The sequence below is a fragment of the Aphelocoma coerulescens genome, chromosome 6 (genome assembly GCF_041296385.1).
Source record: "Aphelocoma coerulescens isolate FSJ_1873_10779 chromosome 6, UR_Acoe_1.0, whole genome shotgun sequence".
Taxonomy (NCBI): Eukaryota; Metazoa; Chordata; class Aves; order Passeriformes; family Corvidae; genus Aphelocoma; species Aphelocoma coerulescens.
This window is the reverse complement of record NC_091020.1, coordinates 22,211,466-22,229,090: the sequence shown is the minus strand read 5'-3', so window position 1 is coordinate 22,229,090 and position 17,625 is coordinate 22,211,466. Positions and strand designations below refer to the sequence as shown.

The 17,625-nt window shown below is 35.9% G+C and overlaps 1 protein-coding gene across 1 annotated transcript in view; it reads left to right on the top strand.

Moving 5' to 3' along the window:
- Window positions 1-17,625, top strand: part of ADGRA1 (adhesion G protein-coupled receptor A1) — a 263,226-nt gene that overhangs the window by 119,248 nt on the left and 126,353 nt on the right. The window contains exon 7 of the mRNA XM_069019776.1: window positions 10,266-10,479. Coding sequence (XP_068875877.1) covers window positions 10,266-10,479 — 214 coding nt within the window. The remainder of the gene's footprint in view (window positions 1-10,265; window positions 10,480-17,625) is intronic.

Below are 17,625 nucleotides of genomic sequence, written 5' to 3'. Positions count from 1 at the left end.
CATCACTCCTAGCAGAGTAAGTCAGTATCCACTGTCCAATAGTAAGAGCTTTGAAAGAAAGATGTACTTTTTAAATGCTGAAAAAGGAAAAAAAAACAGATACTGGGGAATTTTGTCTTTGAAAGAACTTTTTCAATATTTAAATTTAAGCTGAAATCAACTTAATGCATTCAGCCTCGATCTGTGAGAGTCTTTAAGAATACTGTCAACTATCTTGTGTTAGGGATGTTGGTTGAGAAGTGAGATTTGAAATTTCTTTTTTTATGTGGTGCCAAAAATTAAATATCTGCATTGCCATTCAAGTCTTAAAATGACAAATATATATATTTGCATATAAGTTTTTCTTAAAAGTTTTCTTTTCTCTGTAAAATATATTGCAAGAAAAAATACTGGCTTAAAATTAAAAAGGAGTATCTTCATTTCTTTTTCTCAGTGCACACAAAACATTTTTTTGGTCTCATTTGTTACTTAAACTTGGGGACAGGCTTGAGATTATTGTTTCAACCATTTCTTTCTTAATTTACGAGTCATTCTTACTCCATTAACTCAGTGTAAATATTGAACTGTGAGAGTTTTCAGGATATGGTAACTGACTAAACTCAAAACCTCAAGCATGAAGAATGATGGATTAATTATCCAGATTTAGATTTCAGTCCTGCAGTTTCTTGGCAGTCCACAGGTAGCTTGCTGCATTCATGCAGAGCATTGTCTTCCAGAATATGCAGGATCAAGACTTCAGCTCTAATTCTTCAGGGAGTGCCTAATCACATGAATAGGTCTAATTATGTTGAAATAGGAATAGTCACACTAATAACCTTTCACAGGATTAGGTTTTTCAAGATATGGATAGTGATACAATTAGCAGTATTTAAATCCTCTTCTCATTACTTTTGTTTTACAATGTTAGCAATTCATGATTTTCTTTAATAAAAAAATATGCATAATAACAGAATGTATATAAATCAGATAATATAACTGTGTATTTTGGCTCTTTCAAAGATAGATGGGGTAGATTCATTTTATGCCAGAGCTAAGTGGCCATTTGTATATCAAAGCTGGTTTCCATACTATCATTTGGTAGTATGAAATGAACAATGGGACCTTTTGGCTCCAAATTCTGGGTTTCTCACCTAATATGATCAGTCTCAAAATGGGGGAAAAAGGAATATGTTGCCCTACATTTACTATTAAAGATTATCTAATCTCTTTAGTGGCAGTTTAGAACACTGCTGCAAGATAGGGGACAAAAAATTAGTAACAGTTAAATCTCATAAATGTGAAATAGCAGAAGTATTAAAATGTTCATTTGAGCATGAAATTTTACTACTACATATTTTCTTGCATCTGTGCTCACAGATGAAAATCCAGCTTAACAGAAATTTTCATCCCTGAAATTTTGCTGATTTGGATGCTGTAAATGTACCCAATTTATTTTTCTCTTATATACTTACTTATATAAGAGTTTACTCTATACTGCATTAGAAGTTTTTAATGTACACTTGTGTCTTGTTTTCTGCATTGTCTTTGACTGCTGTTCCAAAATGCATGCAAAATAGCTGAAGAAAAATTTAGCCAAGGCGGAGTGAAAATAGCAGTGAAATGAGGCCTTTTTAATCTTCATACTTCTGCCCTTGAACACTTAGCTGGCCGTATCCAAAAGCCATTTGCTCATGAACAAAACAATGGTAAAACAAACAGCCTTGACTACAACCCATGGAGTATCCCTGAAGATATATTCTTTATTTACAATACGGTAGCAAGTACATTAAAACGCTAGGGTTAAATTTTAAATACTGGTGGTCTCTAGATAAAATTATATAAGCTTTTTAACAAACCTATGTTAATATTGTCCAATAATGACATTCATTAGAGTTTGCTGTAATTAATCTTAATTGTTCTCATAGGAAAATTCCCTATAAAGCTTATATCCTAACAAACTGTCTTTTAATTAAGTGGAGTATACCATAGTGGCATTTCACATTTTTATAGCACATTTCATCATACAGCACTTTCTTTAATGTTTGTATAAAAATGGCTATTGAGAGCTTCTGACACTGTCAGCTGGGCTGAAAGGAGTTTGGAATGGAAAAATTTAATACTTCAACAGAACTGTTGCTCGTTCAGCATTTCTTTTATGAACTTTTTTTTTTTTTTTTTAATACTTTCTGGCATAGATGAATAGTCATGCAGCCTACTGGACTCTGGGCAATTAGGGGCAATCACAGACACTCTTGGGACCTTCCTGCCACTCTCTGAGTGTGCAGTTATGACATGAAAATAAGAAAGGTTTAATGTTTGGAAAGATGAGTGTTACCACTGCACTTCCCAGTTAGATAAAGCTAATCAGTATATTTGATAATACCTGTTGGACCTGTTGGAGTGGGTCTAGAGGAGAGCTGCAAAGATGATTGGAGGCATGGAACACCTTTTCTGTGAGGAAAGGCTGTGGTTGCTCAGCTGTAGAGGTGAAGGCTCCAAGACCTCAGTGCATCCTTTCAGTACCTAGGGAGGGTTTTTCAGAAAAATGGGGACAGACTTTTTAGTAGGATCTGTAGCAATAGAATTAGGAGTAATGGTTTTTAAGCTAAAAGAGGATCTATTTAGGTTAAATATAAGGAAGAAGCTTTTTACAATGAAGGTGGTGAGACACTGGCAATGGGCTACCCAGAGATGTGGTGGATGCACACACTCCTGGAGACATTCAAGGTCAAGTTGGATAGGGCTCTGAGCAAACCTGGGGAGTTAAGGATGTCCCTGCTCATTTTGGGGGCAGTTGGACAAGAAGACATTTAAAGGTCCATTCCAGCCCAAACCTGTGATTTTGTAGAGCTGGGTGCTTTACCTTTCCACTGCTCAGCCATTTTTATTAACTGCAAGCTGTAATGAGTATGCAAAGCCATGAGCCAGCCAGTTCACTTGCCATAAGAGTAATTTGAGTAATCAAAATTAGCTTTCTAACAGTGGGTTCTGACTGGTGCCAGGAAGGAATTTGTGTTGATTACTCTTCCAATACCATAGCTGTCAATATGCCATGGTCTTCAAGTTTCAGCATATGGCAAGTAATCAAATGCTCCCCATCTTCTGAAGTAGAGTTCTGGGGCAATTTGAAAATAAGAAATTGAAAAGTTGCAGAAGTTTTATTTGATAAGAAAGAAATCAGTGGTGAGAAAACTATTTACCTAGTCTTCTAAATTTCTATGCCAGTGCAAGACAAAGCAATTTTTAAAATTGTTTGACTGGAACAAAACCTTGAATTTCATATTGTGGAAATCGTTCAAGTAACTGTTACCATTTTACAAATTCAAATGTTATAATATTTGACATTTTTATTAAATAAATGAAACCAATTATTAAATAAGTGAAACCTGTTACCTCTGTTTCTCACTGCCTCTACTTTCCTATCAAGTAAATCACTGCTATCATCAGTAAATAAGAAAGGGTTTTTCCACTGCTCCCTCACAAGGCACATCAGTCCCTAGAACCGGTGCAAAAAGGGTAATTTAGTTTTACTGGGCCATATGAATCTGGAGGAAACTCCTGTGGACAAAGACAGGTTAAGTAACTTTGTCATGGCTGGAAATGTCATCCACCTGCAGAGTGCTGGATGGAACCTGTATTACTTGGATTTGCCAAAACTGACTAGATTTTAATTGCACTTTCCCCAGCTCAGCCTTTCTTAGTTTCTATGTAGCTGTAAATTATTTTAAGTAAATAAAGCAGATAAGTTACAGAATCCAAGTGAGTCTCAGAGACTCATCCAAAGCTATGATTGTAGCTCATCTTGGCATATTTGAACTGACTTTTATCTTCTGTTTTGTGTATATTGAGTACCTCTCTGAGGTAAACTAACCCAGGTAACTGAAGAAGCAGTAGCAGTGGACTGTGACAGCCTGGACTCACTGTCCTTCTAACTTATGGTAAATCCTGTGTACTACTTCTGCTTATCTCCTTTGATGGCTTTACAGAAGTTTGCAGGAGTAAAACGCAATACAGAATTTGTAGCTTTAAGTAAAACAGCATACATATCAGAAATCTTGCTCTTTGGTTAGTGGCTACCATTCCAGTGCAGCACTTAGCATTACAAAACAAACGTAACCCCATAATTTAACTATAAGATGCTGGGAAGAAAAAAAAAAAATAACAAACCAACCAAAACAAAACCACTGCTTGATATTCCTGTCTGAAAAGCATGTATGAGAGTGAAAGGGACTGATAAAATGGTGTGGAATATGTCTTGCCATGCCAGCATTATGAAGCTGGTGGAAATTAGAAGCTATTACACAAACAAAAGCTCTGCTTTTTCTGCAGTGAGTGATAAATGAATGTGATACAAAGCTTTCTTGTCCCAAGCCCAAGAGACTTACCTTATTCTGCTGTGTTTAATACATGTTGGCATCTGTATTTTCTTGGTACTGCATTGAAATTGGAGCCAGGCACAGCTTTTATTAAAACTGAAGCTTGGCCTCAGTTCTGTATTCATTCTTGACTTCCTTGGCACGTGGTGCCGTCTGTGACCTTCTACACCAAATGTTTCATTACTGCCAGCAAATTTTGCAACACAGAAACTGGCGTTGGTTTGCTGGCACCTCCCTTTTTGGCAGAGCTGGCCATTGGAGCCGTTCAGATCACGCCCTTTTTCTCCAGTTTTGTTCAGTAAATATCATCAGATATAATTTGCACCGTCAGCAATTCAGATTTTTAACTAATGTTTTTCAATTTGTTTTTCCTCATTTTCATCTGTCCTTTTTCTTGGATTGGTTCCTTTGCTTTGTCCTCACTTCCAGCTTTCCCCCACTGTGCTTTCCATGCACATTTCTTTCCCACTGAGACTGTATACAAATATTAGAGCTCTAACTCACACTTTTGTCAGCAGGATGTGCCGCACTCTGTAGGCACACTCAGTTCAAATAAAAAGCCCATTGGCAATACAGTAAATCAAGTGATTAACAAGAAGCAAAATGCCAACCTCTGGCTCTTTTTTTCTGTCCCAGAAGCTTGTGGTACAGTGTAGCAAACTGAATTTTCTACCAATTAACTGAAGTCAATGGTGTATCCTGAGAAGTGAGCACTGTAGTACTGCTGATGTGTGGGCAGCCTGGAGAAACCTGTGGATTTTCCTGTTTCTGGTTGTGTGAAAACTGTTGATGTCAAACAAAGCCAATTAAAGAGGACCAGAAAAAGCACAGCAGAAAACTGTTCTGGTAGACTGAGCAGCAGAATGTGCTGGTGCAGTACAGGTTTATGCACTTAGTAGCTGTTGAGCTGTAGAGCTGAGCTACCCAGGTTAAAGGTTATGCAGCAGAAAATGCAACAAAAGTGGCTAGAGGTAGGGCACAGTTTCTCCAGTACCTTGTGCTGGTCCTGTTGGTTGATGACTAGCCAGCTTTCTGTGGTGTTTAGGCAAAGCTGTTGCGTGGGCCAGGTTTTGGGCTTAGAGGTTTGCTTTTGGTCATTCCCCCAGAAGACAGTAGTGTCCATTCATTAGAAGTGAATATTATCTAAATAATATGGTACTTAAAAAATAACTAAAATATGGGTAGAAATGCACTTTATGTTATCTTTTTTACAAGCATTTTTGTTCTATGTATATCAGGCAACAGCAGTATTTCCTTCACACTTTCCTCCTTTCCAACTTTTAAAACCGAAAGGAAGGCAAAAACTAGATAGGAAATTGAAATACTTTTAAAATCTCAAGAACTGAATTGGAAGAAAAAAATAGGATATACATAATGTATAATGTGTGTACATGTGTGTGAGACAAATTCTTTTAGAAATATATTAAGGATACATGCATTGGAACATTTCCTTAGAGCTTCAGCACACCTTGCTATTTTTCTGTTTTAGCTAATTGTTTTTAAAATAATTTCTATTTTCTTTTTCAACTTTTTTAGCATCTTGGGGCACTGCATGCATTAAAATGTGCAGGGCTATACTCTGTGAAAAGGACTCAAGAGATGCCCTAATTCAGTGGTATTTGTGTAACCCGATTCCCTCTCTGTATGTCCTCAGTATTCTAGTCTAGAGCTAATCTGAAATACAAGACTAGATTGCATAAAGAGTCTGGCCTTCAGTCAACAAAACCCTTTTCTGCTGAGAAGTGAAAGATAACGAAAAAGATGTAATTACTGTAATGATGGGTTAGACCTTTAGATTCATGCTGCAATCAGTGATTCCTGTGGTGCTCTGCTGCAATCATGGTTTAGTGCTGACTGGAGAGACAAGACAGGTAAAGACTGTAAAACACTCCATCAGCTCTTGATCTAAATGCCTAGAGAGGAGTCACACCTCTCATTTGCAGATAGTGGTGCTGGCTCCAAACTCGAGGGCATCAAGCACAGTGCATGATCTTAAAACAAGCATCTTGGAGTATTTTTCAAGTGTGTAAAAAGTAAATAAAATCCCTGTAAATTACTCCCTCCCTTCTCAACATACAATAGTGAACTTTTTAATCTTATGAAGCTGTCGTGTCTGCCATACGTGCACACACACACATAAATTTGAACATCAGAGATTATATATATTCAGTAATCCCAATTTAGTCTTTATTACCCACATAACCAAAGAAGAAAATTCTGTTGTGTAGGACTATGCTTGGAGAGCTGTTATATTTAAAGTGCTGTCAAATCAATGCCAAAATTGTTCCAAGTACTTTCAGAATTTCTTACTTTGTACTTTATTCTCAAAGTCAAGCTTGAAAATGTGTGTACAGCATTAATAAATACTTTTATTTGTGTTCTGAATTTGAAAGATTGTTGGATTATGGACTTAAAATAAGTATTTCCAGCAGATGCCAATGGAATTCTACAATGATTTTTTAGCTGTTTGGGATAAAGTGTATTGGTCCTAATCCTGAAACTCTTATTGATGCAATTAATCCTCATAACTGTGAGATGTGTCACAGAAGTCATCTGAAACTTCTGCATGAATAATGGTTGCAGAGCCAGCCTCAGACATTTAAATCATTACTATCCCTGGAAAGCAACTGAGGATTAGCTCTGGTATTAATTTTTTTATGTGGACCTCACAGAGATTAAAAACAGATGTTTCCAGAAGTACTTATGTTTACCTTCCATGGTCTGCAAATGTCATAATCCATAGAAATTTTATTTTTTTTAATTTGAAAATGAGATTTCATCATTATTTGTCAATTTGGCCGACCCAAATAGGTCCATTCTCAATGATGGTCAGGAGGATATGCTAGCATAATGGTATGTTTAATTCCAAAGGTATGTTTAATTCATTTTGCATCTTTGTTGGCACTTAAAAGGATTTGCAAAGAAAAAGAAAATGAGTACACTGTTGATAGGACTGATCATTTTTTGACATACTGAAGTAAAAAAGGTTTTCGTTTATTGTGATCATTAATTGACAAAACCCATAGAGAACACTTCATTCCCATTCCATTTCTGGGTTTGGTGATTCCCCAAGGCTGAGCAACAGATGGGTTAATGGGGGAGCCTTAGACACCAGTGCTAAAGACAGACAAATTCAGAGTGCTAGTGTTACACACTTCATCCATATGCTCAACAAGTTATTTAACTTGACTTAAAGATATCGATACCCCAGTTCACACTCTTCCTATTTCATAGCCTCATGACACAATGTGTCACTCACTGCATGGCCAAAACCATTTGACCAGATACAACATCCTCAGTTAAAAACACTGTATTCATGAGAAATATTTTGTTTCTGTGAGTAGTATCTCTTGCTGTTGTACTTGTGACAGTATGCTTGATTTTCTACATTTTGGTAGTAATTTCATTAATTTATGGCTAAATTTGTGCTTCATATCTTTTCCTTATATTCCATAATTGACTTCATAATGCACCACCAACTTTTTGGGAGAGAGAGATTCTCTCCATCTGCTAGTTAAAAACATTTAATATAAATTATTGAGACCAAGGCTGCAGGTATTAGGAATGAGATATTAATATGATTTACCTTCTTTTCTCTTAATTAGAAGCCAAAGGTCATATAAAAATATTGTGTATGTTTCAAGGAATTTTTTGTAGTGTGTCTTTGTCTCCATACAACAGGTGCAGTCAAAAAGTAAGGTACAGGATGGGTACACAGGTAAGGAGAGTTTTCTGAAGGCTGCCCTTTATAGTCACAGCAGACTTAAAACATTTCAGTACATAACAGCTAGCCCCTTAATCCTCTGTGTGCTTCTCCCAGACAGCAGCAGTACATATTCACTTGTGTACCAATCTTGCATGCTGTGCTGGCCAGCATTCTTCCTTGTGTAAAAGCAGAAGTGATCCCTCTCACTGTTTACTCAAAGCAGGTAATGAATATACCATTTAACACTTAAATACTCAAATAGTAACAAGGGCCCAAAGCTAGGTTTGTAACTGCAGCTTCTCACAATTTAAGAGTTCCAAAGACAACACCTGAATGATGTAAAGGAAGTGTGTTAGGGTGGGATGCTGAGTAAGCAGAGGAAAAGCACTATTAGTTGTCCACAAATTTTAGCAGTTGTAGAACCAGTGATTGTGGCTTGCAACCTGGATAGGCATAGCTAAGTTCATCTGTATTTGTTATGGGCAATGGAGGATTTTGAGGAGCAAGCTAAGGAAGATAAAATTGTGAGCAGTGAAATGAAAAAAAAAAAAGGAGCTTGTCAGAAAAATAGATGTTTGAGATAGTTGCTAGTGGTGCAAATGTGGAAGGGTGACCTTTCAGCTGACAACTCTGTAGGATGGATTGATATTAATGATGAGAAGCCTTTAAATGAAAACAGAAGAAAAATAAGGGAGAAGATCTAGCTTTAAAATGGTAGAATGATAACCAAGGTGCAAGACTGCAGGCCTTTTGTCTAAGGTGAGATTGCAGAGGGAGGTTGTAAAGTGACCCAGGCGCAGTGAATTGTTTTGGCATTGAAGGCTGAGGTGAAAAGGCTGTATTGTGGGAACTGTTGTGCAGAACGTTCATGGCAAGGTGTTTGTCAGTCATGTTTGTGAGTCTTCAGTATTTTCAGTACCATCAGAATTTTGTGCGATGATAACAAAGTATCAGCGGTAGTAATTTCCTTCCGCTTAAGAAGAACTATATCAGAAAAAAGAAAATAAGGTTCTCCTTTATTCCTTATTATCCCAAAGAAGATTATCATCTTTACATGCAGAGCTTCTGTTTCAGTTATTTTTTTCCTAAAATGCTCTTTTTCAATTTTCTGTTATGAATTTAAAGAAATAGCATTAATCTCATAATATAAAGAAAGTATTTAGCAGAACTTGTCTTAAGGTAGTTTTGAGATCTAGAAATAAATATAGAAGAAAACATACACTATCTAGAGAAGCAGTCTCTAGAGAGACTTTAGGATTGAAGAAAATAACCTTCAATCTCTCTCAAGTCTGTAACATAACAGACTTTCATCTGTTATGATGAAAGGGCCAAAAATACATATACCTTCCAAATTTGCAGTGGTTTTTTTTAAATTGTGTTTAGGCATTTGGGTTTGTGATTATGACAGCTGGTTTTTTTAATAGCCTGCTTAGAATGTGCGGTGTTCTCATTATTGGGGTGTTTCCTGGAGAGAGCTTTGAGAGAGAAAATTCATTAAAAAATATGGTAAAAAGTATTCCTCCTTTAATAGATAAAAAGAGCTACTTAGATAAATATTTAATGTTAAGTAATTATCTAGAGAGTAGAGATGACTTGTGGAATAGGCAGAAGGAACAGGGAAATAAAAAGTTATGGGGACAGTTGAACTTCAAGGGAAAGTTGAACTTTTATTAGTCTTATCATTATCCAAATCCCAGGCATATTAAGTAGTTTAGGCTCTCTAGACAGTAAGTTTCATTCTGGAGCACAGTGGGCATTTCATCTACTGACAGTGAAGTGGTCTTCTAAATGTTAACTGAACCTGTATTAATAGCTGTATTTTTTTCTCTAATTAGAAGACTCACATTTTTATTCTTGTGTAGTAAAGCATCCTGCCTTGAGAAGGAGGCTGGGTTGGAGCATCTCAAAAGATCCCTTCCAGCATCAACCATTCTGTGACCTGTTTCACAAAACTTATTTTCTGTAGGTATTCTGGTAAGCCTGTTTATCTGGGCTCACACCAGTGAAAAAAATGTGATCTCTTGAACTCACAACACGATCAGACTTCAGTGGGTAGTTAGTGGTCATGTCTCATATTGGCATTTTAACATGAGCATCTAAGAAGCTAGAATTGTATACAATTAGTTCACTTTACAGTATTCATCAGAGATGAATTAATTGAAGCTTCTTTTTCCTGTTTTTGTTTTGTTTTGTTTTCCCTGCAGCTGGGCCTCTGGAACTCCCTCTCTTTGAGCTGATCCCATCACAGAGACAAGTGGTTTTCCATGGAGACCGCTTGCCATTCCAGTGTACTGCAACTTACGTGGACAACACCACCCAAGTGCATTGGTACCACGCTGGGCGCCTGATCGAAACAGATGAAGAGAGAGGCATCTTCGTGGAGGACAGCATCATTCATGACTGCTGCTTAATTACACGGTAACACACGCCCCTTGTCATAGTCAGGCTTGCAGGCAAGGGGAACAGATCTGATACTTGCAATAAACCTCATTAAATCATGCATCAGGAGTTACTTTATTTGGAGCAATTCAATTGCGTGCTTGAATCTGAGTACAGAGGTAGAGATTTTTCATGGCTGTAATTCGCTGTGGTTCCAAATTGTACTTTTTGTGTCTAGGTATCCAGATTTGATCAGATATGGGTTTGAAACAGATAAAAACAGTTTCTTACACAGTAAACCATGAGAAGAAACATGAAAAAACAAGAGAACAAAAAAAGCTTCAGTAGCATATGAGAGTGACTTACAGCCAAACTGCTTGTTCATGGCACCCTCTAAAAGTCTGAGTGATGGACCTATGAAGAACTATCAGCTGAAAAGGCTTGGATTAGTTTTTGTAGGTTCCAATATACTAGATCCTATTAGTTAGGTAGTCTCATTTTTGTTTCTTATTAAATATTTCTCAGTTTTCTTTGACTTTTGCCATCTCTGTGCCTGTTTGCTTGAGAGATACAGAGATCTACAGATGCATCTGCTGATGTGAAAAGTGGAAGAGGAATGAAGTAGAATACGCTTATATGAAAGATGTAAAATCTAATATTTGACAGTGACTGTATTGTTCCAGTTTTGCTTCAGTTTCCCTTTTAAATATTATTTAATAAATTATAAATTTCAGTGTTTATTTTTGGGTTTCATCACAGAGTATTGGCTTGTCACTAAAAGCTGCTAAGCTGTTGCACACATCCTTTTGTCCTCTGCCAGTTTCCGTCATTGATCAAAAAGAGAGTGATTCTGTGTGCAGGCTCTGCCTTTCTCTTTGTAGAAGATGGAGTGAAAATAGCTATGCTAATTAGCTCTGGATAATCATTAACATCTTTTCACTCAAACAGTTTCTATTAATATAATTGACCTGAAATGCTTCTTGAACTATCAAATAGAAGTTATGAAGGGAGTCAAATGAAATCCTGTCCACTGGGGTCTTTTGGCTTTATTAATTTCATCTACTCACTGATTATTTGACCCCTTTTGGAGTCCTGTAGATCTAGAGGCGTAGATCTGACCTATTCTCACAGCTACTGGCTTTCTTCTAATATCAATGAAAATTGATATTAGACCAATTAGTAGAGTAATGCCAAGTGCATGAGCTATTACATAACTGCCGAGTCACTTAAATTAAAGCATGTTCCTCTTATTTCCATTATATCAAAATTGAAAGACTTGCTGTTAATCACTTCATTATATTTTCCAACTGAATTATGTTTTGCACTGCACAAGCAATTTGTAAAGCATAGTAATAAACTGAAATAAATAGTATAAAATCTTTTACAAAATAGCTATCCCTTTTTAAAAAGCTAGAATTAGATTGACTGATTTTTACCTTATGTTACTTATTTTTTGGCAGACTGTAAAATAAAAGCCATTGTCTACCATATCTACCATAGCATATTTTAATAAGGATGGTTGATCTCCTGCCTACCTCGTTTACTGTGCCATTTAATAGGTGACCTTGATGCTAATAGTGCAGTATGCACTGGGATGTGCAGTATGCACAGCTATTCAGAAAAAATGCTCTTCAAATATGTCATCACTTTTGCTGTTGTAGACTGGAAAAATACTCTGACTTGCCCAAGTTATGTGATACATACAGACTGTTAAAATAAGACAAAATATTTTTGAATAAAACTCCAAGTCTTTAAACAGCTGTTTAAAAGCATGCAACATTTCAATTTCTCATTTATTTGCACTATACATGGCACTTCATAAGATAGAAGGGCATCAACACTGCATTTACTGTAGAGCATGGTCCTTTTCCAGCCAAAAATGCTAATACTAGAGCTGTCATGCCTCTGCCTTGATCTAGGTTCTGATAAAAATTAACATATTAAAGACATAGTTTTGAATTTACTTTTAAAAACTGTACTATTTTGAAAAAAATTTTTAAAATATTAGGACATGTATTGTCTCTTCATGTTGAAAATAAGAAAATGTTGGCCATGTTGTGACTGTTAAAATTATCTTCAGCACTTCTTAGTTTTAATCCCATCTTCATGACCATATATACTATATCCTAATTTATATAATTATTATTGTCATAACAAATTAAAATAATATGTAATAACATGCTTGTTACATGTTACAATAGCATGTATTAATATGCTTGTTACATGCTATTACACACTAATTTGTGATGGTTCTTAAGGCTAAATCACAGTTGTACAAGGCACTGAAACATCAGAAAGACTGTGCCTCCCTGAGGCTATCAAATGTTAAGGATACTATTTGGACTTAAAATAAAGGTAACTTAAAATCAGTTCTTATTTTGCCTTTGCATACCTAGTCTTTACAGCAAATGTCCACTGTCTGTGGCTTTCTGTAATTGCACTAAAGGAGAGGCTTTGGCCTGTGCTACTTAGCAATTTAAAGATTTCTATAGCTAGTTTTGAACAAAGAGGTGTAGTCATGTTCCAAAAGCTGCTTATTCAAACATTTTTAGGGGGTTATTTTATTGGGTAGTGCCAGATATTTCTGGACATGGATTTACAACACAAATATCATGCTAAACCCTTCTGTTTTATTAACTGACGCAGTAGAAGGATAAAATATCCAAATGTGTATTTTTTGTCTCCTATGATAAAGCAGAATAAACTAAAATAAATATTTTTGTTACAATAATTAAACTGAAGTTTTGAACTGTATTCCGGTCTGTGACATTTTTCTTGGCAAGGAGTATTCCCTTACAGGAGATCTTGAAAAGGTGTTTTCAATTCTGCTGCTAGCTTGCATTTATCATTTCTTGCCAATGATAATAATATTTGATTTTTCTGGTGTTTAATTTTCTGTCATTATGCCTGTGTGTAAATGTCATAGTCATATATGAAAATATACATATGATGTGGGACTAATTTCTTATCATTTGTGAATGGATCTAGCTGAAATCATTAATGGTGTTTCCATGAAGACAGCCTAATTCTTTCTTTAGCTCGGAATATTGTATCAGTTTAGTAATAAGTGGCAATTCTAAGGTCAGAAGGAAGGTCATGTAGGATTCTCTGCAGCACAGCATCTTTCCCAACTTCCCCACTGTTCCCTTTCAGTGTTTGAGAAGCTAGCAGGACAGTTATTAGAATATTAAACTAGAAAAGGAACTTATTTTAGTTCTATGAACCAAGAAACTCTACAGTGGTAGAGAGACTTTAATTTTCAGGAAGTTTCTTATTTACCACAAAGAATATAATGACAATTTTGAAGTCTTTTTATTTCTGTTCTGTAAATACTTGTGCAGAGTGTTTAACAGTGCTTATGCCCCGACAGCTGTAATAGCTGCTCTGGGACCATTACAGTTCACAAGTGCTCCTTCTGAAAACATTAAACTGTGCAGAAAGTTAAGAACCCATAAAAAGGAGAGCTACAAATGAAGAAACCCATAAAAAGGAGAGCTACAAATGAAGAAATGCTCTCAACTAAAACTAGACTAACAGGTGCTAGGATCAAAAGTTGTTTTCAGATGTAATTTTTGTCATATGGATAGATTTGCCACTGGAAATACAGACTATTAGGACTGGGTTTTGATCCCCTGAAAACCACGTTTTTCTATTATAGTCTGTCCTAAGTATTTCAGTCTTCTAAAAATGGTTGACAAAGCCACTTTATTTTGTGGGGGGTTTTAATTAAAAAAAAAATTAAGCTTAAGAATCTGGTTTTTTAATCCTCTAAGTGCTTCCTTACATTGTGACAGTAGCCACTGCCAAGTAAACAATGAAATAAATACTAATGTTTGAGATGGGAGGTATATGATTATGTGAAAATCTCAAAAATGTGAAGGGGAAAGGAAGAATTTCAAATCATGGTCCACTTGTAATGCAAAGGTACAAAAAAAAATTTCAAACAAATTAAATGTTGTGCGTTAAAACTTTTGATCATAATTTACATTATCCAAACAGGAGGTTGAGTCCAATTAATACTTTTTATTGTTTGAAATTACCACTGCAGGTATTAGTAAAGAATTAGGACTTTGATTGAGACACTTTCACTAGAAGAATAAGGACTTTTTAAGATATGCTTAGAGAAAGGAAATTGGTTCCAGGAGTAGACAGGTGGTATCATGGCAAGTTTGAGATCCAGGCAGACACTTCTTAGAAGAATGAACAAAATGCTTCCAGAACTTCTGTGTGAAAGGCAGAAATTCAAGGCATGAAATGATCCAAATGATCCCTAAACTTTCTTAACAGTTGGGACAGGAATACATCTGGAAAAGACATGAAGCAAGCAGTAGTGATTTGGACTGGTGGTAGGTAAAAAAACAGTCTGAAAATCCCTGATAAGTGTGTTGGTAGGTTGGATACTTAATTGAAAGTTCAGATATGTACCAAATCATGGCAGAATATTGGAGATTGCACAAGATTAACAAGATTAGAACAGATCCAAATAACTTGATTCAGAAATGCAGATAATTTATAATCATTTTGTGTTCTGCTGTCATGGGTGTTTGGAGATGAGCAGCTAAGGGTCATACTGAGAAATCCAGGGAGATAAGCAGAAACTGTTCAGAGCTGGTATTTTTGGTTTACCTAATTGACTCTGCTTGACCCTTAGTTGTCAAGGAGTTAGGAGACAATTGAAGCAAAATAACAATTTAAATTGTAAATCAATATTTCTATATTATTTTGAGGTCACTTTAAACCCTGTAGACAATGGTCTACAACTCACTCCAGGCAGTGGAGGCAGAAAAGGACTAGTGAGAGATGCTACTTTAACAGCAGCATTCTCATGTATGAGATAGGAAGACAATATTTTAAATTATTGCAGAATATTATGAAATGCTCAGGGTAAGGGTTTCATTATGTGAGATTAAGAGTATATTCATGTGAATTAATTTGGAAGATTAATTAAACTTAGGCATTTTCTCTAAAAATATTTCAATTACCTGAAATATATAAAACTCAAGTTTTACTACTAATCAGTCTGGGGAACATTTTAAAATATAACCTGTGGAGACATTGATATGATGAAAAGCAAGAGCAGCAACCATGATACCCTCTATCATTAAAGTAATAGACCATTACCTCAGAGTTGTGCTGTGTCATAAAACCTGTAGGGTTAATTTGGATAAGTGCTTATTGAAACATGATTGAAAAATATGTATTTTCACAAAAAATGTGTCTAAGTATTTTGGCTGCTAGAATTAAAATACCCTAGAAAAACAGTATGTCAGAACTATAAAAATATTTTGATGGAGACCTTGAAGAACTTGACAAGAATGTACTTTCTTTGGTGTTGAGACCAGATTAAGAAGATGCTTTACACTAAATTTTGACCTCTCACTTCCATCTCTGCTTATATCCAGCAGCTATATATGGGTCCATCCAGCCACAACACTGAAATGTTCAGTAGTAAGAACAAAAATTGACACTTATTCCGGCCTTAAAAAGTCAAAGCAAAACCCTCTGATTCTCCCTTGTGGGGGATTGATTTGAATGTGGCCCTACAAACAGCTGCAGCTGAGGACATGCTGCACTGTAGCAGCAGTTTGGAGTCAACATCTCAGGGCTGGCTTTTTCTAAAGTACTTTTCCTGTCAACATCAATGTTAGGTATAATTATACATTTTCTCTGAGTCCAGGCAGTAGTTTTAAATCTGTGAATCAAATGTGAGCATATGAGAGCATTTATGACATACATCCAGAATCTGATGCCAGGTAAACCACCCCAAATACTGGTGAAGCAAACCATTTCTTCAAAGCAAAACTTGTTAGAAATATTAAAACAGCAACTGAATTACTTTTAAATTTTCATGTATTTCAATTTGTTCAACACTGAGAATGAATTTTAAGACATATTTCCATTAACATGCTGGAATTCCATGAAAACGGGTCCTCTCCACTCTTTTTTCTCCCTGCAGGATAAAAACCCCCTATATTTAATTGTTTATGGTATTGTCATTGGGTGGCTCCTGGCCATCACAAAATAAAGTTTACACTGTAGGAGATACACCAAATACTGAGAAAGAACAGAGATCAATCCTGAAGTTCTTATGTAGGAAACTGCTACGTCTTACCTTCTTTTTAGATATTTCCAAAATTCTTACAGTAGGCAAGTAAAACAGGTCAGTATTCTAACCAGTCCTTCAAGTATTCATTAGATAATTAATTTCTGCATTTGTACTGTGTCAAAGTGATATGCATTTGACAAATAGTTTGAAATTGTAAAATTAATTTAGTAGGGTTTTTGGTTTGTTTCCTTTTGTGTGTTGTTTGGGGGTTTTGTGATTATTGTTTTGGGTTTTTTTGCTGGTCCCAGTGGCATGTAATCAAATAATCAAGAATTGTCATAAGCAGATTAACACTTCTGAGTCATCTGGGAAATATTTTACTTTAAAAGCTTTTTATGCAATTTTGGCTATTGGTCTGATTGGTGTTATTTTTGTCTAAGAATCTCTGATAGTGTACAGATCACAGGAGTTATGCTAATGAAATAAAGCTTCCTCTGAATATAACATTGCAGCATACAGACTACTTAAGGGCAGATGAAAGGCATAGAGCAGGTGTAGCACTGTTTCTCCAGAAGGCTGCAGTTATATTCATCCTGCAGTCCATCAGTTTGCTGGTAGAAAAAAATTAATAACAATAAACACATCTGAGCATCCCTAAACCTTTCACCAACTGACAGAGCAGCTCAGTGATAGACAACTGATTCATGAAGTACTTTAAATAAGCCCTGGCCCAGGTGTAGTCTCTTCAAATAGCTTTATGGCACTGTGCTTCCACAGACCTGCTAACTCTCTGAAGGTTAATCCAGCAAGAGAAAGTTTCGGGTCTCTAGAACTGTTGATCCTTTTTTTTTATCTCTCCCCACTTATGTTCTCAGCTAGCTAGACTGGCATGTATTGACTCCAGGACTGGGGGTGTTTGAAGATAAATGCAAAAATCTTTATGTACACCTTTCAGTGCAGAACAGTACCTGATTGTCTCTACCTGACATGCTCAATGAGTGATAATGAGATCATACAGTAAACGAAACATGTTTTGATATGATGTAGAGCTGTTTAGGTTGTTGATGTAGTTTCTGAAGATGGTTTGGTAGAGTCACTCTAATGTCAATAGTGTTTGTTTTTTCAATTTTATGAAAGAA